The 27,850-nt window shown below is 40.2% G+C and overlaps 1 protein-coding gene and 1 long non-coding RNA gene across 2 annotated transcripts; one reads left to right on the top strand and one right to left on the bottom strand.

Moving 5' to 3' along the window:
* Positions 1-782: 782 nt before the first annotated feature.
* fermt1 (FERM domain containing kindlin 1) lies at positions 783-18,331 on the bottom strand. Its single transcript, XM_049590304.1, has 16 exons — positions 18,056-18,331; positions 16,128-16,287; positions 15,362-15,459; positions 13,822-13,957; positions 13,542-13,679; positions 10,876-11,059; positions 9,515-9,617; positions 9,323-9,430; positions 7,806-7,937; positions 7,569-7,618; positions 4,010-4,134; positions 3,587-3,693; positions 3,248-3,472; positions 3,009-3,133; positions 1,410-1,551; positions 783-1,285 (listed from the first exon to the last, which is right to left on the bottom strand). Exons 2-16 carry the CDS (start codon positions 16,276-16,278, stop codon positions 1,112-1,114), a joined length of 1,998 nt encoding a protein of 665 aa, XP_049446261.1. The 5' UTR covers positions 16,279-16,287; positions 18,056-18,331; the 3' UTR covers positions 783-1,111.
* A 3,285-nt stretch (positions 18,332-21,616) lies between these two features.
* LOC125897189 (uncharacterized) lies at positions 21,617-27,458 on the top strand. The gene is made up of 3 exons (XR_007450392.1): positions 21,617-21,675; positions 23,998-24,044; positions 27,392-27,458. It is a non-coding gene; the product is annotated as an uncharacterized LOC125897189 (long non-coding RNA).
* The last annotated feature ends 392 nt before the right edge of the window (positions 27,459-27,850 follow it).

The following is a 27,850-nucleotide window of genomic DNA, read 5'->3' as shown; positions in this document are numbered from 1 at the left end:
CAACTACCACAAAAAGACATAAAATCACAATACGATGCAAGACAACTACAAAAAAAAGCGGCAAAACATATTAACATTACACTGGCAGAAGGACAGAGCAGCACGATGTCAACCTGTCCTACTAACTTTAATGTGTTGAAGTTTGTTTTACCAGTTAGTCTTGTAATGACTTGTGAATTTAATGTATAACGTTAGATGTTACGCCATTACTGCACAAATCGGAGCTAGCAGCGACTCAGCTTGCTAACATTAGCTAGCGTTATTAACCCTACCCTGTACAGTAACTGTTAAGCACTAAAGAAGATCAGCTGCCAATTTATTTTTATCTCTTTGAGGACCGACGACTACACATTATATTGACAGTTTATGACATGGGAGAGAAATTGGTAAAATAAACAAGTTAAACATGTAAAGCAGGTTGTAATTGAGTTGCTCTATCTCCTCTCGTCCGTGTGTGTCTGTCCCACACAGTCCGTCTGTTCCTTTGGCGCAATGCGTGATGGAATATATTGCTTGGTTAGTGACCACTGGTTGTACACTGCTTTTCACAATGCATTGTGGGATGCTTTCTGTCCATTATATAGGGTATAATAATTCCCACTATACATTCGTCATCACAGTCTAAGAATCAAGTTGAGTTTTCCCTTTAATATAAACCCTCAGTTCTGTTTGTGCTGTACAAATGAACAAACGTGAAACAAGTTGTGAAATACAAAAAAACCCTTTAATGATTTCTTTTTTTTTTTTTTTACAAAATGTTTTTCCTGTCAGAAACAAGGACGTCTCTTCACCTAAAAAAAAGCTTAATTCTTACAAATATCAATGCATCTGATTTTTGAGAGAATCTTGACTACATATTTACATCAACACCACTATTTCTATAGTGCACGATACACTGCTAGAACTGTTCACAGCAGGATATATGATGATAAAAAGTGGATTCTACTGTTGTTCTGTGACTGAAAACACTCAATTTACAGTGTACCATGGTACATTTTCTTTAGCAGTGACTTGCTCAGTGTGTAGGGTTACCCATGCTACAGAAGATGACTGCTGCACTTTCACATTGTAACATACAGAAAGAAACAACAGATAAGAAGCACAGGTTTCCTCATTCTTGCCCCCCGGTCAGTTTATGGAACAGGTCTTCATCTAGCGTCTCGTTCTGGTCTTTTGATCTTGTGGACAGGAAGATGTAGCCGCCGATGAACTCATGGACCACCTTGCAGTCACAGCTCAAACAGCAGAAAGCTATTGACACACTCTGGTCGAACTCTATGGACACCTGGAATTACACACAAAGGATTTATGTCTCTGAGGTAACACTGTCTGCAGGAAATACTCAAAATAAAACCTCCCTGAATGAAGGGGCAGGTTAAATCATAATATACTGCACAACGATCCCTCACCTGTCTTATCTCCCAGTTAACGTTCCACTGCTTCATGTTGGCGAACCTCCATGTGGTGACGGGCAGACAGGTCGACATGTCGATACGGATCATACGGTTGTAGGAGATCCCCAGAATCTCATCCTTCTTACTGCCTTTGAATCTGAAACACAAATAAAATAATAACCGTACTATCATCATGTATGGCATTTAGATGTAAATATGTCACCAGTTTTATGTGTGTTACACCCCAAGAAGTATTTGGATGTTTTCAGATTATTCCTGATTAAATTTTTGGTGGCATTTTTATGTTGTAAGTTGCATAAGTTTATAATTTTAAAGAACACTTCACCCCCCCCAAATGACCATTGAATTTGTAAACGAAACTTTTCTCAAATGCCTATAAACTGTATCAAAACAGCTGTTTACAAACTCTCACAAAACTTGTGCAGTATAATCAAAGTCTCATTTATCTAACCGTATGCTCAGTACTTCACAGACAGACAGCCCCTTCTGACAGGGAACTGAATGGAAAGTGAAACTCAGCTATGCTCTCTGCAAAGCCAGACTCCATTAACAAAAACAGTAATTTTACCTCAATGAATGTGAGAGCTGCTGGTTGACCACTGCCTTGATGTTTGTGTTATTGTGTGACTTTGTTGTTTTAAAGGGTTAGTTCTGGATTCGCCAGAGTCACACAATAACACAAACAAACTATTGATCAAGGCAGCAGTACACCAGCAGCTCCTGTGTTCAGCAGGTTAAAATTACTATTTTTGTCAAAGGAGTCTGGTTTTGAAGAGAGCATGGATAAGTTTTACTTTCTATTCCTGTTGGAAAGGTCTGTCTGTTTGGGAAGTACTGGGCATACGATTGAATAAATGAGACTTGGATTATACTTGGACTTGGATTGATTATATATTATGTGGGCACGGTGGTGCAGTTGTAGCATTGTCGCCTCACAGCAAGATGGTTCCCACAGTCCAAAGACATGCAGGTTAATTGGTGACTCTAAGTTGTCTGTAGGTGTGAATGTGAGTGTGAATGGCTGTCTGTCTCTATGTGTCAGCCCTGTGACAGTCAGGGTGTATCCTGCCTCTCGCCCAGTGTCAGCTGGGATAGGCTCCAGCACCCCCCACGAGCCCTAACAAGAATGAATGAATGTTGTTAAACGAGGACCCCTACGACTTCAATTCATCAAGAACTTTCTCTGATTCTGGATTCTGGGTTTACCATAGAGGCATGCGAGAAGAACGAAGATTCCTCACAAATTCAACATAACATGTAGTGAGTTACTGATCAAATCATCATTTGGGGGGATGAAGTATTCCTTAAACTAGTATATATACTGTTGGGTAGTTAAGAAAAAAGTTCAACAGTGAGTAGTTTCAAACTTTTCTGTATAAAATCTTGATGTTAAAAGTAAATATCAGATAAATGTATTGCAGTAAAAAGTACATTTGCCTTCGAGATCTAGTGGAGTAGAAGTATAAAGTTGCATAGAATGGTAATGCTCAAGTAAAGTACAAATATCTCAAAACTGTACTTAAGTAGAGTACTTGAGTAAAATTTACTTAGTAACTTTCCCCCACTGATTATACCTGAATATATTCACTGTACCTTACGATGTAGTAGTTGATACCAAACTCTGGAAGCGACTGCCAGGCCTGGATAAAGCGCATCTTCGCCTCCATTAGGGACAGCCGTGCTATGTTCTGATGGGCCTCCAGGATTCGTGCGGTTAGCTGGAAACAATCACCAAAAGTGCAGATTTAGGCTAGCACATATATGTATATTTATTTATGACAGTCATGTAAGGCTGCAGGCTGCTGGAAAAGTCACGTAGCCCTTTGACAGACCTGTTTGGTCTTGTGCTTCTTGGTGTAGCGTGGGGAGAAAAAACATTCGGCATTCATCTCCATGGCATCGAGATCTGGAGCTGCCTGACCAGGAGGGGGCGCCAGGCTCTTCATCTGCAGGAAGGACTGGATGTTCCTTACTTCTGACTTGTAGGAGCTGTAGGCCATTGTCTTGCCCTTGGAGGCAAGGATACATGCGGCTTTCCACTTGGCGTACTGCGTTTCCTGCAACAATTACAAGACAGTTACAGTGTCAGCCCACATTTATATACGTCACTTTACAGGGATTTATAAATGAGACATAAATACTGCTCATGGGGATGAAAATGGGGGCCTTACATTGTCACATCGGATGTACACCTCATTCATCCCATCAGCAACTGGGAGCAGGAGCTTGATGCCAAACTTCTTGTCTGTCACATTGACATCGGGGACAACCTCGCAACCTGTCAAAGAAGTGGAAGTAGTTAACTGCAGAAGAAGAGCAGCAAGACCAGATCTGCTAATATTTTCACAGAATAAAACAGCGTTACTGTGGCAACTTGAAGAAAAATACCACTTTCCTAGGACAAATATGCACCTCCATATCCAAATTGTGCATCTGTATAACATTATTTTGGGAAATAATGAGAATGGCCTTTGTAGTGAATTCATCACGCTCAAAGACATAATCACACATCCTGGGAATGCTTACATTAAACTTATTAATCCCCAATAGTACAGAACACATTATTGTTTTTCACATCATTCTTCATCACTGACCTCGGAGGTGAAACTGCTCGATGGGTTCTCCACTGGCAGTCTCCTTGTTCTTGTAGTAGGAGATGGTGGTGTCCTTGAACACAAACCAGTACTCTTTGTACGGCCGCAGCGTTAGTCTTTTGGGCCTAATTTAAAACATAAAGAAAAAAAACCATATCAATGTTTTTGCCTGCGATACAGGTTTTGACTCTGATACCTCGGAGTAAGAGACTGTGAGCAAAACAGCATAAAAGTTTCAGAGGGTTATGAGATACATAAAAGAGCAGCTCAACAGAAGGTTGTTGCCATTAATCAATTATCAGACGACCTACAGGCCATTTTAAGATTAAAGCGAATATCAGAGACATAAATACACATAATAAATATGTATAGAGAATATTCTACCCCTGTCCCATAAATCACCTCATGGCTGCAAGCCACAAATTACACTGATTTAAAGGGTAACTTTGGTATTTTTCAACCGGGACTCTTTTCCCCATGTTTTGGTGTCTAAGTGACAAATGAGACCAACAATTTTTGAAATTCTTCAAGTATTGAGTGAGAGCACTGCAGCCAGCAGCGGCAAAACAGTCAGCAGTGTAATCACTCAGGGCATTTGTGCAACGTCACATACATCCACCCAGTGCTTGTTTTTGCCACTGACAGGCTCAGATTATTAGTCAAAGTGTCGGACAGCATTATGGAAAGGATCCCTACAGAGGTTGCCTTTGTTGTTAAAGCGAAAGTTCTTTTTTTTTTTAACCAGAAACAACCCTGACTCCACTTTAATTAACAGTAATTTTAGCATGTATAGAGCCAGCATATTTGTACATTTCTTTTTTTTTTTTTTTTTAGTCGAACCCGGGCCGCTGCGGCGACAGCCTTGTACATGGGGTGCCTGCTCTATCCACTAAGCCACCGACGGCCTTATTTTTACATTTCTAACTGAACTAGAGTTGGTTATTGTTGGAACAGTGAAAAGACGAACCATGAGTTTTATTTTGTTCCTGTCGCCTTTGAATAAAGTGTTACATAAAGGTAAAAATCAATGACTGGTCTGCTCACTCAGTGTAAAAGTCCATCGTAAAAGTAGGCAGTCCAAAAATGCATCCAAGGCACTCTGACTGTAGTTAAAATCCTTTATAATACATGGAAAACCCAGCGTGTTTCGACTAGAGAGTCTTCATCAGGGTGTAAAATGCATTGGAAACAGGTGTGCAATTTAAGAACTCATGTAGGAGTCATGATATATTGGTGTAGTCCTACTAGACGAAAGACATGTTTTTATACATACATTACTGGGGGTGATCCTTTGTAAGCTATGAAGTTTTCCTGCCTTTGAATATTATTAGATATCCCCTAATCTTTCTGTTAGTTATCATGAGTAACAATCTTTATAAACATTTCAACTTCATACACGTTATGAGTTGTTGTCCATTCACACATATTGCTTCTTGTCTTTGTCATATATATCTTATATTTTTCATTTTCTGCCACTTAATGTGCAGGTTTGTCACAATATATAACAATCCTTACTTGATTTCACTGTTGTTCCTTTTTATTTGGCCTTGAACCTTTTTTCTTGTTACTAGGGCTGTAGTCTCCTGGTTGATTATTTGGTCGATATGCTGTTGTCCGACCAAATTCTTATTGGTTGAATAATCGCCGTGTTACTTTCATAAGGAGAAAAGTGCTACACCAATAGCTTTCAAGGATTAATCCATTAATCCATTATTTCCTGCAGCAGGGGGACAGGCTAAGTTACCTGTGAAAATGGGGGTTTTCAAAACACCCTCGTTGTTTACACAACGTTGAACTCGCTCACTCTCATGCTCAGCATTGCGGTGACGCAGACCTCCTGTCTGTTTCTGTATACTGAAACCATTTCCCTCAGTGGAACTGAAGCTTGTATTTACTTTTATTTCACAGATAAGAAACAATAAATTGTGAAGACAATAAAGCCTCCACTAAAATAGCACTTTAAGTCTTGTGTGTGATTTATCCTGGCTTCATATGAGCAGAGGAAATCTCCGCTCGTTGCTAGGCTAATCTATACAATGCAAAATGCCAAAGGCTTGTGCTAATAACGTTAGCATGTTGTATTTGTTTGGAAAATGTGTTTAGATATAAGACAGTTGTTTTGTCAGTGAACCTTGTGAGTTGTAATGGAGCCATATTATGTAACGTTACCTTTGTTACATGTTGCTGTTGTCCCTGGCTTCATGAGACAAGGGAAAGGTCGCTAGCTGCTAGGCTAATTTATACAATGTAAAATGCCATAGGCTTGTGCTAATAACGTTGGAATTTGTGGGGAAAATGTGTCCAGATAAAGACAAGTGTTTGTCTGTGAATGCTGCGAGTTATAGTGAAGCTGATCTGTGTACTTGTGTTTGAAATTGTCTCTATTAAGCCATGTTTAATGTGTGTTTAATGTGTGTTTTGAATCAACTGAACTTTACAGCACTTAGCACAGTCCTCCACCGCCAACTAGTGTTTTGGAGGTGTAACTGCAGAGTGAAACAGACACACCACTGCACATGTAAATATAACGTGCAGATTCATTTATTTATTTATTTTTTCCCACGACTAATTGATAAGTTGAAGATTATGTACGACTTCAGTCGACCAAGATTTTCTTTGTTTGACTACAGCCCTACTTGTTACTAAAAATGTTAATAACTTAGTATACATTTATGTATTTTCATTGATGTCAATGTGGTTTTTGACTAGTAGGGCTATACCAATATATCATGTGACCTGTGCCACATGGCATCTACATGAGTTCTTAATTTGCACACCTGTTTCCGATACAATTTACACCCTGATGAAGACTCTCTAGTCGAAACACGTTGGTTTATCCATGCACTAATAAAGGATTTTTAACTACAGTCAGAGTGCCTTGGATGCATTTTTGGACTGCCTGTCTGTGCCATGGATTTTCACACTGAGTGAGCTGCACAGTCATTGATTTTTAACATTATGTGACTATTTGCTCCATCCTCGAAGACTACACAGTGCCTTAACCCAGTGCAGCACTCGCTAATTTTTGTCCTCATTTGAATGAAGTGTCTTTTTATGATGATAAAATGACTTTTTTTTTTAAAATAGAGTGGCGGGTTTGATGATAGTGATTTGGGGGCTGCTAATCATTAAACAAAAAGGATCTTACTCTTCAATAAAAAGGTCTATTTCTGTAGGGATCCTTTCAATACTGTTGTCAGACACAGAATAATAATCTGAGCCTGTCAGTGGCAAAAACAAACACTTTTAGTTGACATATACTCACAGTGCACAATTGCCCATTAATGCTAAATTGCAGCCTGTTTTGCTGCTGCTGTTTGCAGTGTTCCCACTGAATACTGGACTGATTTCAAAAATTGTTTTTGCCATTCATCACTTAGTCACAAAAACTGAAGAAATAGAGTCCAGGTTGAAAAACACCGAAGTAACCCTTTAAGGGCACTTGACAGGTGATTGTTTAAGGGACAGTAAAAGATCAGGGTCTAACTGAGGTATTTGAGATGTTACTACAGTCGTTAATAACGGTATCTTGATGAGATAGGAACAAAGGTGGGTTTACCTAAACAGCCGGAGGGAATCTGCCAGCTCTGGAATGTCTGTAATGTCTTCCTGGGGGTGGGACAAACATCTGTGAATTATCCTGTGTCTTCTCCTGACATCACCATGTTAAGACATGCAATCATCTGAGGCCTATACCTATCACTCCTGCTTAAAAAACAGGTGTTGTACTGTAACAGACCCGAAAGCCTTAAAATTACAGTTAATATTCACTCCAGTGTAAAAAAACAATGTTTACCAGAATTCGGTCTGTGTGTCCACCTTCAAGCGTCACCTCCAGGTTGGACAGAGCCGCCTCTACTTCATCTATTTCTGGTTCGTTGGAGTTGTCCAGTGGTTCACTTGACATGGTCAGTTTACAAATGTGATACTGAAAATGAAATAAAAAGGTTTTACTACATAAGTTCAAAAACTTCTCACTTTCCTCACAGCAATGTTCAAATATTTTAACAAGTACAAGTCATTATGACTTAAGAGGTTATGCAAGGCTGGCATGAGTCAGAGGGAGGTTTGAACACAGCCCTGTGTGCCAGCCATTGCACCAATGTGTAGGTGAGTGCAACACTGATCTCCCTTTGTATCACTGTGATTTCTGAATCACTGTCCCAGCCGTGGCAACATAACAGCTAAACGGCCTGAAATGTAGACACAGAGAATGTTGAAGCTTAAACTTTGCCACAGATAGAGTAAAGTTCTTTGATGGGGAGTTATGAGTTTTACTGTACTACTTTTCCCACTACTTAATCTCTCTTCATATACCTCTCTTTGTCCTCCTTTCCCTCCCACCCCCACCCTGGGATTTTCCTCATGTCCCGACACGTCCCCTTGTGGATTGGGACACACAATCCACTCTCCCAAATCAGCAGTTCCCAACCTTTGTCCTTACAGGATCACCTTTCTATCATTGCGTAAACTGACGACCCCTCCCTCAGTGATATATATTATGGATATTAAATATTATATTAAATAACAGTAACAGTACAGAGCAACAGTTTGGATCAATTTTGAGCTGTTTATTTCCTGTGAATACTGAATCACAGCTGATTTTTTTTTTAATAATCATGCATATTTAAAAGTGTATTTTTCACCCTGACTCTTGGCCATTGTTCATGAGCTTTTTGGTCATTTTATCTACCTTTCTAATGCAGGACGAGGCTGGTCAGCAGACGGTGAAGGCTCTTAGAATATAGCTTGTGTTCAGATGCCCTTATCTTGTGAGATTTTTTAAAAGTTTATATCTAAAATAATAATCCAAACTTTAAAAGTAACAATTTTGTTTAATTCTCCTCAAAGAGCTGAATGAAATGCTGAGATATGAGCCAGCTGTATGTTTTATATTTTATGAAAAAGGCCTTGTGACCCCCCAGTGAAGCTTTGGTGACCCCTAGTGGGGGTTATGACCCCCTGGTTGGGAACCAGTGTTCCCAATATTCTGAGCTCCATGACACCCTTGCACTTTACTTAAAACTAATTTAGGCAACATTAACATGCCCACTGGAGAACTGTGGTTCATGACTGCAACCTTATTTAAATCAGGATTTTAATTATTAACCATGAGTGCCATTTGGTAGTTTTACTTCTAAAATTAGAGCATGCGTGCAAGTGTTAAAGATATAGCTGTCATTTCAGTGTTTAATAGCTTTGTATGTGTGGTTTATAGATATGCATTCACTTTTATAATGCTGACTCTGCATTCTGTTACACATACAGAGCCTTATATCGCTCTCATAACCCTGATCGTGGTGTGTTGTTCACCTGTAATGAAGCAAACATCAGCATCTCCTCCTCAGTGCAGTCTATCTCCTCCAGCAGGATGGACCAGCGAGCTTGTTCATACAGCTGGGTTATTCTGACAGCGTCGTACTAAAACACAAAAACATACACTCACATTTAATTCAAAACAAGGCAAAAATAATTTTCCAAAATGAAACATTTTGTGTCTCTTACTTTGGGATTGAGGTCAAAGAAGACGTTGTACTTGAAGCGAAGCAGGAGCTTATCTTCATATTGAATGTCTTGCTCCATAAGAGAACGAGACGAGTCCAACCACCTGCCAATCATAGCAACAACCAATTAGAGGGATTTTGGGTACAAAACAGTATCCGAATCATATAGATCAAAATCCCTTCCTTTCCGGTGGCTCACCATGGGACCTTATCTTGGAAAAAATCTGTACAGTAGTCAACGACGAGAGACTAATATTTGAATCCTGCCATGAATTACACGTTTGTCAGTTTAAAAGATAATTCTGCAAGTCAAGAAAGTCACAGTTTGTCATAAAACTGTTGACATATAAGACTGTATGTAGAAAGACTACACAGCCAAAAGTTGCTTAACTGAGGTGATAACTTTCTCTCTCTTGCTGAAGCTATGATGGCTGCGCGTTTTGTACTTGGATGTACTCATGAGCATTGGCTCTTGCTCGCTCTTTAGCTTAACAGCTGATAAAATGACCAAAGCCCAATTATTTGATCAGAGTTTGGTTATCAGTTTGGAGCACAAGAAAAAAAGGATTCTGAAATTAGATTAGCTCACATAATCCAGTTTAGGTTTGGATCTGGATTAAATCTTCAGTATGATTTGTTTGACCTGTACAGTGCTAAAGCTGATAAAGAAGATGATGGGCTACCTACTAAGCATTTCAGTACAATAAAGTAAAAAAAATAGTAATAAAATCAAATAAAATACATTAAAAAATAGAATAAAAGGATTAGGATAAAAGGATTTTGCCATCATAAAATAATCCCTCACATATCTGCCCCACATATCTGGGAGCTAGATAAAAATCTGGTAAGATAATGCTGCATTTGTGCCAAGGTAACCGCCATGGTGGTGGTGCGTATTGTGCAAGACGAGAGATGTATTTCACAAAAGCCCCGTTACCACCAAGCAGTTCAGTTCAGTATGCTTTTTTCCGTTTCCACTGTGAAAAGTTGTGGATGTAGCAAAAGAGTACTGTTTGCAGTGGAAACGCGAAGCCGACCTACAGCCTAGGTACCACGTCTGAAGGGTTACTTTTGGTTGCAAAGGTACCATACGGAAAGTGTTTGGTGGAAAGAGAGCTTAAGTGGTTTCAAACAAAACTAAATGGTACTTCGACAAACCTACGACAAACTGTCTTGACTGGCAAAATTATCTTTTACATCAGCAAACAACATATGAGTAATTTGTGGCACAATTCAAACAGATAAAAAAAAACAACGATTTGTCTCCTGCTGTTGACTACTGTACATATTTTTTCTGAAGTAAAGTCCCATGGAGAAGATGATAGACTTTGCCTCTTTTATCAGTGTTCAAGTTTTCATTACCCTGCATTGTTAACCGCTTTGTCCACTAGCGAGAGCGGCTGGTACATCTTGGCCAGTTCAGCAGGCGGCAGGTTTGGCTGGGAGTCTGCTAGAGGGTTCTCTCCAAACCAAAGGCTTGTCGCAGACATCGGCATCCCGTTCTCTGGGTCGTAGGTGGCTGTCATGGTCTTACTGAACATGGGGCCTTGTTTTATGAGAATGGAAGATAAATGATTAAAATTGAGTTTGCCAAAAGGAGTCAGCGTCCCGTCACAGCAATAGTGTACTTATTGGAACTGTAAGGGGAGCTGCACTTGAAGCTGGGATCAACTCCCTGTCAGATAGAGCGTTGGAAAAACGTATAAAAGGAAAAGAACATTTTCAAAGGAGAATCAACAGTTAGAATAAAAAGTCTGACAGAAAGGTTGAGACTCATAAAAACAAAATAGCTCAGGATGAAATGCGAACGGTACCAGCTGGGTCGACATTAAAGGCTGCAGAGATCAAAGGTCTTAATTAAAGTGATCTTTAGGCTGGTGTGGAAACTGAACTGCAGTGTAAGAGAGAGCGGATGCGTGTTAGGGAAACCCTGAAGAACATAGCCGCATACTGAACAATTCTTTCAGATCTCACTGATGAAAACTGTGGCCTGTCAGATCTCTGCAGCACTAAATATAGATATTTCTCATCTCTTCTCCTCCTCCAGCTCAAATGGAAAATAAAATGTTACTGCCCTTTTAGGGCTGGACAATCATCTGAAAGTACTGAATTACATTCAGAAGATAAAATGAATCTCCTGCTGACCTGAGTTCACTCTGAGCTGATTTTCAGCAAAAGCACAGGTGGAACTAATACATTAACTACTCTGTTCAATTATTCAGTGCAATAACTGAGTTATTTGTTGCACCTGTTGTTTGTCTGCAGGGAAAAGATCTATTTAACATAAGTTTCAAATGCATCAAATAAATCAATTATACGCTGGAAACCATCAACTTAAATATTTGATTACATAAATATCCTAAAACTGGAATTTTCACTACTATTAGACATTTTATCTTGAAATAAGCAAACTGAACACCTTAGCACTCCAAACACCAAGCATCAATAACGCATGCAACAAGTTTATAATATTGTGTTGACCAAAAACACAGAACAGCCTTACACTACACACAGAAAAATGGTGGTTCCTTAGCAGTTCATAAGTGCCACACAAAGAACTAACTAAGCCTCCTGTATTGTTCCTTAGAGGTTCTCTACTGGTTCATTGCCCAGTAAACTAAACTAAGCAAGTTGGAGAGACAGTAGAGAACCTTTAAAGGAACAACACCCCTGTATTGTTTTTTAGAGGTCAGTAATCTAAATTAAATTAATGCTTGCTCTAGCAATAGCCTTTCTGCAGGGGGTGCCTGCTCTACCAGGTGAGCTACCAGGCACCCCAATAAAGAACCTCCTGTATTGTCCTTTAGAGGTTCACTACTGGTTCTTTCCCCAGTAAAATAAATTAAACTAAGTTGAATAACCAGTATGGAATCATTTAAGCCCCCTGTATGGTTCTTTAGAGGTTCTCTGCTGCTTATTTTCCTAGTAATCTAAACTAAACAAAGTGTAAGAACCAGAAGATAACTTAGCCCCCTTTATTGTTCTTTAAAAGGTTCTGTGCTGGTTCTTTGCACAGGAATTTTTAAACTAATCTATGCTGAAGAACCAGTAGAGAACATTTTAAGCCTTCCAGGGGTTCTCTACTGATCATTTCCCCAGTAATCTAAACTAAACTAAGCTGACAAACCACTAGATGTATGGTTCTTTAGAGGATCTCAACTGGTTCTTTCCCATCCATCCAGCCATGCATCCATCCATGCATTCATCCATCCATCCATCCATCCATCCATCCATCCATCCATCCATTTTCAACTGCTTATCTGAAGCCTGGTCATGGGGGCAGAAGGCTGAGCAAAGTATTTCAGACGCCCTTCTCCCCGGCAACACTTTCCAGCTCCTCCTGGGGGATCCCGAGACGTTCCCCAGCCAGATGAGATATGTAAACCCTCCAGCGTGTTCTGGGTCTGCCCCAGGGCCTCCTACCAATTTGATGTGCCTGGTTCATTCCTCAGGATTCTAAACTAAACTAATCTGAAGAACCAGTGGAGAGCATTTTAAGCCTCTGTATTGTACTTTAGAGGTTCTCTACTGATTATCCAGCTAAAATAAGTTTAGTGCACTGGTGTAGGAATAAAAACACTTGTATTTCCAGAGGAAACCACATTAAAGCAGGGGCTCTCAACCTTTTTGCCTCTATGTGCACAGAAATATTTCAGGTTTGAAAAGGTAACGCATTGTGTTTCTCAGTATGTATTTGGTACAGGATTCTGGATCTTTAAAACCACAATTTCCTAAGAAATTATTAGTAATCACTCACATGGTGTAATTAGAAGCATACTGACTCTTCCATGGTATTATCTGACATCATTCAAGGACCTCCAGGATCAAAAATGTACCATACCTGCAATGGCTCCATATAGCACTACATGACAAAGGCGCTGTGTAGCACCTTTCTTTCCAGCCAATGCATCTTTTTCTTTAGCCTGAATCTTTTCAGAGATGCTACAGATTGCTTCTGAAGTGAGATTAGGTGCTGTGAAACTTTTGTTTTTGGCTGTGTTCAGAAACAGCACTGTGTTTCACATTACCTGTGCCTGCTGGGCCCCCGCTAAACAAGTCGATGTCCCAGAGGTCCTCGTGTGCTGAGTTCTTGTCTTTCTTCTTCTTCTTTTTAGAAGGATCGTCTGGAGGCTTCAGCAGGGACAGTTCCTCTGCATGTCTGATGTCTGAGGTGGAGCCAGCAGGAGACAGTGTGAAGGATCAGGGAGAATATTAAAGGAGGGTGAGTTTTCATTTTAGATCAATCAAAGATGTCTGTCTAAACACAATGCATTTAAACAAAAGAACAGACAGAAGAGAGAAACTCACTGAGCATTTGACAGATCTCCGCCACCGCCTTGAAGACCACACTGGAGAAGCTGACAGTTATTTTGATGGTTTTCATATTGGGGAGCTGCAGCAGTAGGGGTTTGTGCTGGGGTGTGTAGCGCAGGTCAGCGTCAGCCTGTGTACAAAAATGTGTTTTGTTGAAATCTGACCCACACCTGCAAAATCTATAATTATGCTCTTGCCTTTCTTATTGTGCTGATTTGGAGATTTTGGCAACCTAAGCTGGGTTTAGGGGAACTTCCCCTGTCTGGGGAATGCAGGTACACAAAGGGTGTATTTTTAAGCTATGTTCGGACATGTGATGCGGACAAAGGACAACAAAAATAGAAACAAACCTATTTGTGTGTTCATTATACTAGCTTTGTACATAGTTTCCTTATCTTTCTCATCATGGATTTGATGTGAAAGAAAATGTACTCATATACTCCATTTCATCTTTAACATCATTCCAAATTCACTGTCTGGAGCAGCACCAAACTTTATACCATATGACATAGGAAATTCAATATTTAGCACTTTAGCTTTGGGATTTGGGAGAGCTGCTCATGTTTACTTATATTTTTAGATAGTTTTTAACAATAGGAATAACATGTATGAATTTAGAAAATGGGCGTAGCTCCCCTTTAAAGATAGCGCTGCTGCTAAGAGGTCCCACTTTAGGCTTTCCATGCTTGCTTGTGCATTATGTGCTCTGAAACTAATATTTACAATGCACAGGTTGCTTTAGTGCCATGTGAAGTGGCAACACCTTCTAATGAGGGGGCCACCCCACACCAAATCTGCTTAGTATTTGAATTATTATGACTTTTATTGGCGTATTCAAATGTGCCATGGTTTTTGAGCTTTATAGAAATACACATCTTGGGATTGTTAAAACTGTTTCTGGAATTAAAGGCTCAGTATATAAGATTTGGGGGACTTTATTGGCAGAAATGGAATAATAATCACCTGAAACTTAGAATCATCATGTTTTCGTTACCTTAGAATGAGTCGGCCATGTTATTTCTATGGTAGCCAAGAACAGACAAACCAACACTGACCCAAGATAGGGCAATTCACGGTTTTGTGTGGGCCTGGGGCTCCCAAGTGGAGGGGCGTGGTCAAGAAGTGGGTCGTAGGTCCATTCTGTATGAACCACAAGTGACTCACAAACAAGTTTGTAAAAATCACAATTTAATTTTGAACTACAGTGAATTTCCGGCACAAGCTTTTATTTTGTAGTACTGTTTCCTGATGTAGAGTGTAGACAGCGAATATGTTAAACTTTAAGGACCTTGAACTAATGACTAATGAGAAATCTGGACCGAGTGGCTGGACCAGTTGGGCACCACTGGTGTAGGCCACCATATTTCTCCACGCTTAGCACACATGGGAAGTTTTATATTGTTGCAAATGGCAACCTTACTGCTAGGTGTAACTAAATCATACACACTAGACCTTTAAACTATGAAAATTATAACATATCAAAGACAGTACAATTCTAACAATAAATAAAATCACGTTGGCATCTACATTTTACCTGAATTCCATACTTGTCCAAGGTCCAATGGGTTTTGAGCAGCCAGCAGTTCCTCTGTTCCCACCACAGGGCGTGGTCTGACCAGTCCTGAGGAGCCTCTGCAGACAGATTAATGAAAAACATATCACCATCATATTACCTTCATATCTCAAGTTTAAGGGGTGGTTCACACCCAGAGTTATTGCATACATTTATATGTCAGGTTTAAAGGGTCTTGAGGTGGAGCTGTGTGACTAAAACATTTAAACAACCACTACATCTGCAACCAACACAAGTACCCACCGTCATGTAGGTGGCTGAGCATGATTAATGTGTGGTTTTATGAGTCTAACTGACATCATGTTATGGTGCTGGGCAGAAATATGTCTGTCGATGACGAGCTACTTAGTCATCTTTTATGTCTCATGCTCTTTGAACCACCTTACTGAAGTTTCCTTATTAGATCCTGCACATTTATGGAGAACTGTAAAGAGATAACAGATCCCAGCTGAACTTTGGCCCCTTGGGATACACAAGCCAATGCACTGTGGCAAAACAATGGCAGTGCGGTGTAGAGAAATGCAGGGCAAACAAAGGTGTGGCTTGACTAACAGACCTGTAGTGGCAGCAGGGGGAGGTGGAGGTACTATGCTGGAAACAAAGTCAAATGGATGTATGCTTTTAACAGGGAGAGGTTCAAAGGTACCTAATTGAGATGCTGTAAATGTAACATCACCCTGACAGATTGCCGCATGACAGTTTTTCACCTCTCATCCGAGACACTTACTGATCTTCTCCACCAGCTTAAGCATGAGGCCTCCGATGTGCAAGTCTCCCTTCACCCTCAGCTTAAATTTCATGGACTCATCTCCATCTTTTTGATCGATCTGCACCGACAGCTCCCATGATGTTTCTCCGTACTCTGCAGCTGTGATCATGGCGCTGTTCTAAAAAGACAGAGGTCAGACAGTGCATTAAATTATAGGAAGCACAAGAATACTAGAAGGAAAAACCTACCACTATCTCTGATTAATGACATAGTGGCGGTGGGGGATTCCACTAAAATATGTTGATTCTTTCCTTGTTTCGTTTGTTTGGAAAATTAGGAAACATCTGGGATGAAGACATGACTCAACGGATTAAGTGTTTCTCAACATCCTGTGGGAACATCCAAATTAACTTGGCGAGGAGTTAACAAACAGATCTCTCAGTGATCCTGTGCTAAGTAGCCAGCAATGGAGCACATTTTCATCCTGCTTCTTCTGCAGTATCTCTGCAATGATACTGCAGCCCCTGAAGTACTTCTCTCTGAGCCGATACATTTATAAATAAGATATCAGTGAACACGCAGACTGGCAGATGTACTGGCTGGTGCCAGCAGGAAAAATAGATGAGACCGCAGAACACACAGTAAACACAGCAGAGTTGTCACAGCTGTACGGCTCTGCACATTGGCAAAAATATAGAAGAGGATTGTTGGAGCTTAATAATGAGCCAGAATGAATGGATGAAAGGCAACGGGCAGGTGAGAAAGGGGAGAAGAGCAGGGGAGGAGCAGGGAGGGTACAGCTGTGGAATGTGTGACGAGCAGGGACATGAATCTGGTGCAGGAGAAGCAAAGCAAAACAACAATTTCCACACACTGCACCAATCTGCCATAGTTTCACACCCAAACTCTGAGTGTGTGGTGAACAAAGAAATGCCAGCTCATACACACACTCACTCGTCTAGACCAGGGCTATCAATAGGAATACCTGTTTCATTTGTCCTAGGCAGCCCAGTGGAAATGTATACTGTGTGAAAGCGTGTTGCCGGGAGGCTAGGTTTAATGAACACGCTCTGCTTTCTTTGTGCTGCTCCCTCCCCATGCAGCTGTAGGGTACAGTTAAAAGTTTTGAGCTTGCACGTCTGCTGAGGGAAGGCTTGTTGAGATGTGTTGGAGGGTGATGAATTGACTCCCACATTATTACACTAGCTGCAGAAAAGACCACAAAGTGTTGGAAGGAGCGATGATGTAATTTGGGCCTCATCAGAATACAAACAAACAACAGAAAACAAAATCTAGTTTTCATACCAAATATGCAACGGATTAAGGAGCTTTCATACTGAAAAAGGCAGCCAATGTAAACTGTGTTTAATCTGCTGTTTCTAACAAACACTGCACTGATACAGTGGACTTAATATTAGAACAACTAGAGGAATGCAGCACTGGAGAAGACACCCACACTCCATGAAAAATGGCCATGTTTTTAACAACAAAATCAACGTACACACACATTACTGAAAAATACAATGCCAGAAAGCACCATGCATCTCTGTTTACTGTTACAATAATTCACACTAAGGCAAATTATCTGGCATAAAAACAAAAATGATATCAGTGAACCCTGAGGCAACAACTATCACATATCAGGCCTTACTTATGAGCCATAAACAACACTACTGTTCGTTTTTGTATTCACAGACTACATCTCAATGTCAGCCCAGCTTTAGTATAGCAATAGCAGTACAATAAAGTTATAGGCAACAAATTAAACATTAACTTCCCTCTGTGTAGGCCTACCACAGACACACAGCAAGTCCCAACTGGACCATTCCCAGTCATATGATGGGATTTTTTTCTCCTCAGGTACATGAGAAGTCTGCTTTATTCAATCCCAGCAGGATAATAGCCCTATAAAACCAACAGCGTCGAGACTCTGAAACCACTCTTACCTTGATTCACAGTTTTCTGTCGGCGAGCTATTCCTAGAAATTTCTAGTGAAGTGGAACGAACCAGGAATGAAGCTCCCTCGGGAGTAAAACACGCCCCGTGCACACAGGTAGAGACAGAGGAGGTGGGACCGTTAGAGGAAGTGGGCTAATAGGTTAGCGCTACATCTTCAAAGCAAAGGTGGGTGTAGTTACAACCCTACTGTTTGCTTACATGGTTTAAATGCCTGGGAAATGAATTACTTTAACTAATTTATGCAGGACTATTTAGTTGTATGGTAACTAGCTGAACTCAACTGACAAGCCAACTAGCCCCAACATGAGCTAGTCTACTGTAACTTACAGTAGCCTCATAAGTGACGCTATGTAACGTAAAATTAGCTAACATAAACATGCTAAACTAGCTAGCTTATGCTAATACAGCTGGTCAGTTACACTGCAGTAAGCTAATGTCACTTGGAAAACAATAGCTAACATCGGTATTAAAACAGCAAAAACAAAATACTTAATTACTTTAAACAATTTATGCTGGGCTAGTTAGTTGTATGCTAACTAATTGAATATATAGTATGCTAATTCAACTGCTAACTAGCCTCAACATGAGCTAACGTTAGTCTAACGTTACTGTAACTTACAGTAGCCTCATTAGTGACGCTACATAATGTAAAATTAGCTAACATAAACATGCGGGAGCGTACCTATGTTCCCCGGGTTCTATGTTCCCCGGGTTCTATGTTCCCCGCTTTGTATGGGACCCCAAAAGGGTCCTATGTTCCCCGCTTTGTATGGGACCGAGGAACACAGAACCCTTTTTAATAATAAGGGTTCTATGTTCCCCACTTTTCCCCAAAAGGACCCGGGGAACCTTTTTTAAAAAAAGGGTCCTAACCCCCTAACCCTAACCCCTTTTTCTCAAAAGGGTTCTATGTTCCCCGGCAACAGCGGGGAACATAGAACCCTTTTTCTTAACTGACTATGACTCCCCAGTCCCATACAAAGCAGGGAACATATTTCCTTTTGGGGAAAGCAGGGAACATAGGACCCTTTTTTTTTTAAAGGGTCCTATGTTCTCCAATCAGGGAACATAGAACCCGGGGAATATAGGGATTACCCCCACCCTGCTGAAAAAAACAGCATAGACCAGCACCAAAACACAACATATGCTGGTCTTGCTGGTGACCGGTGTCACACCAGTAAGACCAGCATACGTTGTGTTTTAGTGCTGGTCTATGCTGTTTTTTCAGTAATATTTAAGACATGGCCATGTCTTAAATATTACTGAAGTAAATTAGCACTTTTATTTTTAAAAGAATGTAACGTGACTACTAAAATTATGAGTAGCTCAGCTCGGTAATATAACTAATAATAGTATAAATATGATATACTCAGTGTTGGGAGGGTTACTTTTGAAATAGGTTACAGATTAATAGTTACCTTATTAAAGTTATAGTGAGTAGTGTAACTATTTTAATATTTTCATCAAAGCAGTGTAGCCTAATTTATTACATTTACTTACTTTTGATAACTTCTCTAACAAATGTTTTAAACTGGGCAATAAAGCTGAAAGTCTTAAAAAAAATATGTAAGTGCATAATTAATGATAATTAATGTCGCACTCAAATTTGTGCCAATGTCTTTGCAGACCTGCATTGTCCGGAAATATCCCACAATAAAGCCTTCCTGCGTGACAAAAAGATGCAGAGCTACAAAATGAATGTTATACTCTGTAAGGTTTTTACTGAAAAAAAAATGTTATGCGGATGTGACTGTTTTGTAAACTCCAATATTTTGGTCATTAATCGTAATTGAATCACATCTTTTTCTAAGTTCCTGTAACTTATTACAGTGACATTTCTTTTGTAATTTAATTATGTAGCTCAGATACATGTAATTAGAATACTAGATATACCGTAATAAAGAATTATTTTATCTGGTGGGGTCTTTCCCTGTGGGATGGGACTGGCTAATTACTGATTATTTGATCTGATAGAGAACTGGACTTACAGAGTTACCCAGGAATGAATCCTAAAACCTGGAAATGAGTTAGCATTTCAGCACTTCCTGTTCCCTGGTCTGTGGTCCCTGTCTACAGCAGTACATTGCATAGCCTCTGTGCCGATAGATTTGTTTTATCAAAAACACTAGCAAAGCAACACAGTACATAGAATTAAGCACAGCAAAAATGTCACATGGGTCAGACCACCAGGTTTAACTATGTATATTTAAACATTAGAGTTACACCTGAACATGTCAACAGAAATTAACAAGATCGCAGATTTCACGTATCTTCACAATTGAAGTCAATTGCAAGTTTAACTGGAAGTGCTTGTTGTTGGTAGTGCAACATCACTGTGATTTTGACTAGAAAGCTCATTCTGGTATATAAAACAAAACAAACCTGCTGTGGGTCCACAAAATCAGACTCCCATTCATTGTCCATGAAACAGCTCCACACTTTGTACTTGATGACATCACAAGTTTGAGACTTACCTTTCTGATTTCTGACTTTGAGAGAGTAGCTCATTGTCACAAATATTGATTGATTTTTCTAGGCCATGGAAATAATAATAGAATTCTTAATTAAGATAAGATAAGATAAGATAAGATACACCTTTACTGATCCCATAATTGAGAAATTCCAGTGTTACAGCAGTCAAGGAGAAAAAGTCAGATTAAAGATTTCAAAATTAAACTGAAAAAACTTAAATAACTAGGCATGCAAATAAGTACAAAAATACAAGAGGCGGCAATAAATAACAATAATAATAATAATAATAATGACAATAATAGGAAGTCGATAATAATGAGCAGCAGTGAATGAAAATGAGCAGTGGATAAATGGAGCACATCTAGTGCATTTAGGTGGAGTTCTCCTTAAACTGTAAACTAGGTCAATGGAAATTACAAATATAAAGGGGAAGTCCACCAACTTTACACATAAAGGTCAGGTTACCACTTATTGGTACATGTCAGCCTGTGGAAATACTGGTTGCTGTGGTTATACCCCTTTAAGAAAGTAACAAACAATACAAAATTATACATACAGCAAACACAAGGTTGCTGTGTGTCAAATACAAAGCTAGTTTTTTGAAAAAGTTTGAATCTGATGTTGGCGTGTTTACACAGACTACAAGAATGAAAATAAACCTGAAGGGACTGAATTTTGATACTTTAAAATGAGCTATAGCTCATATGAAAATATCATATCAGGGCTGCTGCTCGAATTTAAGTGGATTTAAAGAGACAGGCTCACAACATGATGAGTAATAGTTTACCTCAGATGAATCAGCCCACCTTCCTTGATGCCCACATCCTGCCCAATGAGTAAATCAAGATGAATCACTTGAGTTGGTCTTTTCCACATAATGCTACTGCCAGCTTATGAAACAACAATAACACAGTAAAACTGATGGCTGGCATTTTTTATCATTTGTACAGATGGTGTTCTACTGACAACCAGTCAGCCACACCGAGGTACGGCCAATTTTCTAGCTTTTAGTATGTAGGTAGGTGTGCTTCTCTAGCAGTTTGTGCATGATGTGGACTTACTTCTCTTCTTTTACAGCCTCTTTATCATGAGGTGAGCCCACGTGTGAAGCCTGCCACCCCTTGGTTTCTATTGGTAAGATCACAGACACCTTTTTTGCCTTGGCTGGTATTTGACCAAATGCATTTTGTGACTAGATAGGGACATCCGCCACATGTATTCAAATGGAAGACTTAAATTAGATTACAGGGGGCTTGAGCACAGATCAAAGTTGAAGATTAAGTTGTATTTTTAAAGGTCCAGTGTGTAAGATTTAGGGGGATTTAGTGGTTGCTAGTGGTGAGGATTGCAGATTGCAATCAGGTGAAACTTTTCCCTCAGTGTTCATTGTTCAGGAGGTTTTAAGTGGGAGCTGAATTACCCGCAGAGGTCTCTTCCTCGCCTAAACAAATGGGTAAGGTGGTTAAAACAAGTAAAAAAACTGAACAAGGCAGTTTCACATTACAAGTCAGTGTTTCTCCAGTGGTGTTTGGCATGCCAGAGATGGGTAGCTTGCCCATCACGGCTAATGTGTGCTTTTTTTTTCTGATAACTTAAGAATCAGATGTTTAGGAGGTTTTCATGAGAGGTTTTCAGAGGTCTTTACCTCTCCAAACTGAACTGAACTGGCGATTATAAACCAGTAAAAACACTGAATAAAGCAGTTTCAAGTTAAAAAATTAGTGTGGTTTTTTTTCGATACTTCTTGCGACGACACACATGGGCTTCGTTCACAAATCTTTATATTATTTCTTTTACCAGATTTATGGGCAGTATACAATGACATATTAAAGATGTCAGAGTGAGCTGGTCCCTGGTTGGTATACAAAACCTACAACATTGAGAACATGGACTGAACCCATATTGTTATTTCGTACCCTCATCTCTCATATCCGTATAACCCTCCCCTCGTTATCGGAAGTAATAATGATAAAATAAATATTTAAATCAGACATCAGACACAATGATAATAATAATAACATAAGGGAAATAAAGAAATAAATAGAATAAATAATATAATGAAACAACAAAACCCACATGGGTCGATCTGGAAACATGAAATCGTGAAGGGCCCTATTTAGAGCCAGTGTTTAGATTGTCCCTCCTGGGCTGTAGAAACATGGCAGTCTCCAAAAACGAGGATTTGCTCCCTCTGTAGATACAATTGTCTCATTCTAAGGTAACAAAAACACAACTGTTCTCATTTTCAGGTGATTATGGTCTGAAGAAAATATACTTACTATATTATTTTCCACTTTTTGCCAATACATCCCCCTAAATCCTACACTGGGCCTTTAAGATGTGAGTAAGATGTGAACACTGTCTGTATTTTGACTAAGAGACAAGAAAGTAATTACTGCACACAGTCACCACTAAGTTTGATTAAAATGCATTTCAATACATAGAATAATAGACTTGTGTCAGGTATCCAGTCCCTGTGCCTCTCTACCTTATGTGCATTAGACAATTGTCAATTTAATCTCCAAAATGCAGAAGGAGGGAAAAAAGGAGAGACACAGACATTAAAAAAGACATTTGTTCTCTTTAAATGTTCATGATTGTATGGGTGCAAATTCTTAGTCAAGCAGTCAAAAAGTCTGTTATTTAAATCTTGGCGGACACAGACATTTTCAGTCGATTAGTCATTTTAATGATCATTTAATGGGCAATAAGCTATTATTTATTAGTCATACTGTAAGTGGAAAACGGTAGTCACATCTCTAGCATCACAGTAATATTCACAAATAATGTATACTCTGGTATTTTTGTATCTAAGAGAGAGCTTTCTGAATGACTGCACTCATCTGCAGAGAGGCATTTATTAACAACATGACATATTTCTCTGTTTTATTAACCAAGTGGTAAGTGAAGGACATCCTAGATCTGTTCGTGGCTTTAAAGATCTGTTGCTGCCACACGGTGGTGCCATTGCACCACTCCAGAGTTGGGGGAGGGAAAGCTCTTTAGTTTATGAATCAGTCTTGAGAGAAAAGCTTCATGTCTTTGGCTTAGAGACGAGCCACTGTTTGATCTAACTCTGTAGTTGTTTACATGTGTGTTTGGCATGCACTGAACCATAAAGGTGCTGTAATGGACAAATTCAAAACATCTTTATTATCCCTTTCATCCCATATTTTTCTCGGTAGAAGAAAGCAGGAGCTGGCGTTTGCCACTAAAATTATCACTATTTGAAAATAACCTTTTAAAGGAGCATGTTAAATGAAAGACAGTATTTTTGAGTCACTCTCAATTAGTTTCTATTTACGTGCTGCTCTGGCTTTCTAGATTGTGATTATGAAACCATGCCAGAAAAAGTGCCACAAAGCATCTCAGGGGACGTCAAAACAGTACCTCATTTTTGACAGGTTATTATACTTTATTAAATGTAGACTTTGTCTCTGTATTTGCCTCATCCAGGGAGGACAGATGCCAGAGTCAGCTGCAGATGGACAGCCCTGGAATTGGTAAGGACACTTCAACATGATGGGTGCATGCCAGCACAAGGGCTTGAACCTCTGCGCTCCAGTTGAAGGACAGTTTCTTTGACCACTTGATCATTTTGACCACACCCTGCAGATTGAATGTAGCAAACATGCCTGCGAGTCTCTCTAAGCTCTCTGTTCCAGCTCAGCCTTCAGTGCTGGCACACACGATCGTCCCGGGTCCTTGTGTAAGAGAGGAAATGTAAATTCCATGACAAAAACAAACAAATAAACCCAGAGCCTCATAAACTGTGTCATTGGTGGACAGACACATGGAAAATAAATAACATCATTTGGACCTGTCAGTCCTGGATGGAGTACAGACAAAGTAACACCATGTCCATGTCATCATGACACCTGTGGTCCTAATGGCAGCATAGCACACACAGTCCAAGCTAAAGGAAAGGACAAATATCAACTTTACTACAGTGCCTGGGAGAATGATAAAATGTAGCCTTTAGAGTGATGAGAAGAGAGAGAGGGAAAAATTTTGGACTGTGGTTTTAGACACAATAAATTACATCTACTGCCTGAAGCTGGTCTGAACCTACTTGGAAGCGGGTGGGAAACAACATCTGTAGAAGCCTTCGCCGGCTTTCTGTATTTATGGAAAGAGAAACCTCCTGGTGACCTGGGAACACGCTTACCCAATTAGCAGCCTCGCCGACGGATCAAATGGAAGTGAAAACATTCACTGCCGTGACGGAGACGCATCACAATGCCCCATTCATGCTGCCGAGCCCCATGCTTTTGGGGGTGAAGTGGGGTTGGGGGGGGGGGGGGTCGTTCTTCGAGGGATGTAGTGGGGAGGTGGGATACGTGAGAGGGCGTAATGCATGCAACAAGAACCTAACTTACCTCACCACCTTCTTTGACGTGTCGATGGAGGGCTCATTCATGACTTAATACGGGTTCGGAGGTAAACACTGTTCAAAGGTGTTGTTTTCATAAGGTTACCGACCACTGCTTACCTCGGCGTTCCACATCCCCTTCACCTCAGCCCCTACATCCCCTTGGATGCTCCCACCTCTACAACCCAACAAAACCTCGGGTCTTATCCTGTGGGACCACGACTGAGGGGGTCAGGAGGCCTGAGAAACAGCATGGGAAGAGAAGCTCTTGACAGCACAGGGCTCTGGGGAGCAAAGGCTACGCTGCCTTCTGACCTGCGAAGTGTTGCAGCTCTGATTCATTTTCACTCTTGGAGGCTGTCAGAATCATGTCTTTGTTCTGCCTCTTACTTTCTTTTTGAATGGGAATTGATTTATTCTTAAGCCACTGACCTCCATAGCTACCATGAAATTCCATACCAGTTCCTGTTCAAATAGAAAAATAAAACTCAAGAAAGGACAGCCTGCACCTGGCAGGTTATTTGTTTTACAAATGTCAGTGTAATGTGAAATTCTGTCGTGATGAGAGTCGGGCAACACAGGTGTGATGGTCGAGAGAGGATCTATGACTGAGAGCAGAGTGATTGGCTAAATACAGACTATATGTGTTGACAAAAGTGCCTGTATATGCCTAAATATTACCAACCTCTCTTCAGATAGACTGTGTAATCCTCGCACTGCAGTGAAGGCTCAGTATAAAGGCTCTTTTATTTCTAAAATTAATTGTTTATTTATATGGGTGGAGTGATAGGTGCTTCAGTAAATGGCGTCTTACGTCCGTGCTTGTGGATGTTTCCAGTAAAGCTTATAAAAATGTTACCAAGCCAGGCCAATGCTGTAAAAATTCTAAATACAAAAAGGTTTTTAAAGGAACAGTGTGTAAGATTTAGGGGGATTTAGTTGCATCTAGCAGTGACGGTTAGAATTCCCTCAGTGTTCACTGTTCAGGAGGTTTTTACTGGGAGCTCAATTATCCACAGAGGTCTCTTCCTCTCCAAAACAAACAGATAAGGTGGTTAAAAAAAGCTCAATAAAGCAGTTTTACTTTATAAATTAGTGTTTCTCCTACTTTGTTCAGCACGTCACAGACAGCCTGCTTGCCAAGAGGGATGCTAATGAGTGCTCACCTTTTTTCTCTGATAACTTAGTGTGCGCTCACATTATTTCTGATCCAGATGTTAAGGAGGTTTTTACTGTGAGCTGAATTATCTGCATAGGTCTCCTCCTCTCCACAACAAACGGACCCCGTGATTTAAACTGTTAAAAACACTGAATAAAGTCATTTCACATTAAAAATCATTGTTTTCTGACACTATTTGGCATGTCAGAGATGGGCCATTAGCTTAGCACCTGCTAATCTTAGCACACCTTTTTGTCTCATAACTTAAAGATCCAGGCGTTCAAGAGGTTTTTACTGGGGAATTATCTGAGGTCTCTTCCTCTCCAAAACAAATGGACCCAGCACCTTTTTTACTCTTATAACCTAAGAACTGGACGTTAAGGATGTTCATACTGGGAGCTGAATTATCCACAGAGGTCTCCTCCTCTGGAAACAAATGGACCCAGCGATTTAAACAGGTAAACCACTGGATAAAGCAGTTTAACGTTAAAAAATCAACGTTTTTATGACACTGCTCGTGTTTCGATTGTCCGTTCTGGGCTACACTCTGGTGCAACACTGGACCTTTCAAAACTGAGAAAGAAGTTAAAACATGAAGACAGTTCATGCATTTTCAATTACATTTGAACTTTCCGTACGACACAGCCAAGACCGATATTCCCTTTTTTCTGTTCACCTCTCCTTGAATGGAAACATCTGATAGAAATAAAACCTTTCATGGTGTCAGGTCAGATAGCCATAAATACAGGTTGTCAGCGCAGTGTGACCCTCACATCTAGAGGAGAGGCCGTTCTGAACCGTGGTTTGGAACAGGATATCACATGTTTAAATATTGCACTTCTTTCTGAAAAGTGGCTACTGTAAAACAACTTCCATTACAGAGTATCGCTTTACCTGTCACCGGCAGTATTTCATCCCTGTGCTGCCCAGAAACATAAAAGATATAGATGAGCACAGCCATATGGATGGACGGTGATTATTCACTTCAGGCAGACACTCTGCTTGTCCAAGACTGAAAGAAAGAAAGATGGATAGATGGTCTTCTTTAGATATTAAACCCGATGAGTTCACTGTCCTTTTTGTTTGCAGAATTTATTATGTCGTTCAAATCTTAACTGTCTCTATCTGTCTTTGTCAGTTTTAGCAGGTGTGCATGAAAGTTTGAAGCAGCTGATGTTTTGTTCCTGTGTGAAATCAAATGTGTTGAATAAAGCCAGATGCAATGCTATGACTTTTATTAGGGTTGTCAGAGCACATGGAGACACAGTGGGAACACTGCCCATATTCTGTTGGAGATAAAATAACACCTTTTCTTGCAGGTCCTGAATGCAGAGGATGTTGGGCGATGTGGCCACATGTGCACGGAAGCGTTTAGATGCCGTCCAGCCTGTGCTACAGAGCGACATGGAAGAAACAACCCTTGACACTGGCCTTGAAGTCCCTGTGACTGATCTCACAGGTAAGGCGTAAGAGGAAACGGGGCGTTGTGTTCCTTTCCTCCCCACATCAATTTGCCAACCGGTTGTGAATGGGTGCCATTTTGAAACATGCAAATGTGGGTAGCCTCTGCCTGTATCAGCTGATGCAGGTCAGTGTTGTTTTTGGCCGGGCCTTAAAGGCCTGAGGGGAGAAAGACGTACTGAGAGTTAGAAAAGGTCGCATAAACTCTAGCGGGATTACTTTACCAACACTTTCCATGGCTGAGATCCTGTGAATGGATCCATTGTGGGGTGGGTCTGTGCTCGCGGAAAGCAAACCCTGTCAGGATCCAGTTCATT

Source organism: Epinephelus fuscoguttatus, linkage group LG11 (genome assembly GCF_011397635.1).
Source record: "Epinephelus fuscoguttatus linkage group LG11, E.fuscoguttatus.final_Chr_v1".
Lineage (NCBI taxonomy): Eukaryota > Metazoa > Chordata > Actinopteri > Perciformes > Serranidae > Epinephelus > Epinephelus fuscoguttatus.
Note: the sequence above shows the minus strand (reverse complement) of the source record. Positions and strands in the feature narration are given on the sequence as shown.

Coding starts and splice junctions, on each gene's coding strand:
- fermt1 (XM_049590304.1), bottom strand. CDS start 16,278: ATGATCACAGCTGCAGAGTACGGAGAAACATCATGGGAGCTGTCGGTG. Junction 11,060..13,541: donor CGGGGGCCCAGCAGGCACAG/GTAATGTGAAAC, acceptor TCATAAAACAAG/GCCCCATGTTCAGTAAGACC. Junction 7,619..7,805: donor GACACACAGACCGAATTCTG/GTAAACATTGTT, acceptor TCCCACCCCCAG/GAAGACATTACAGACATTCC.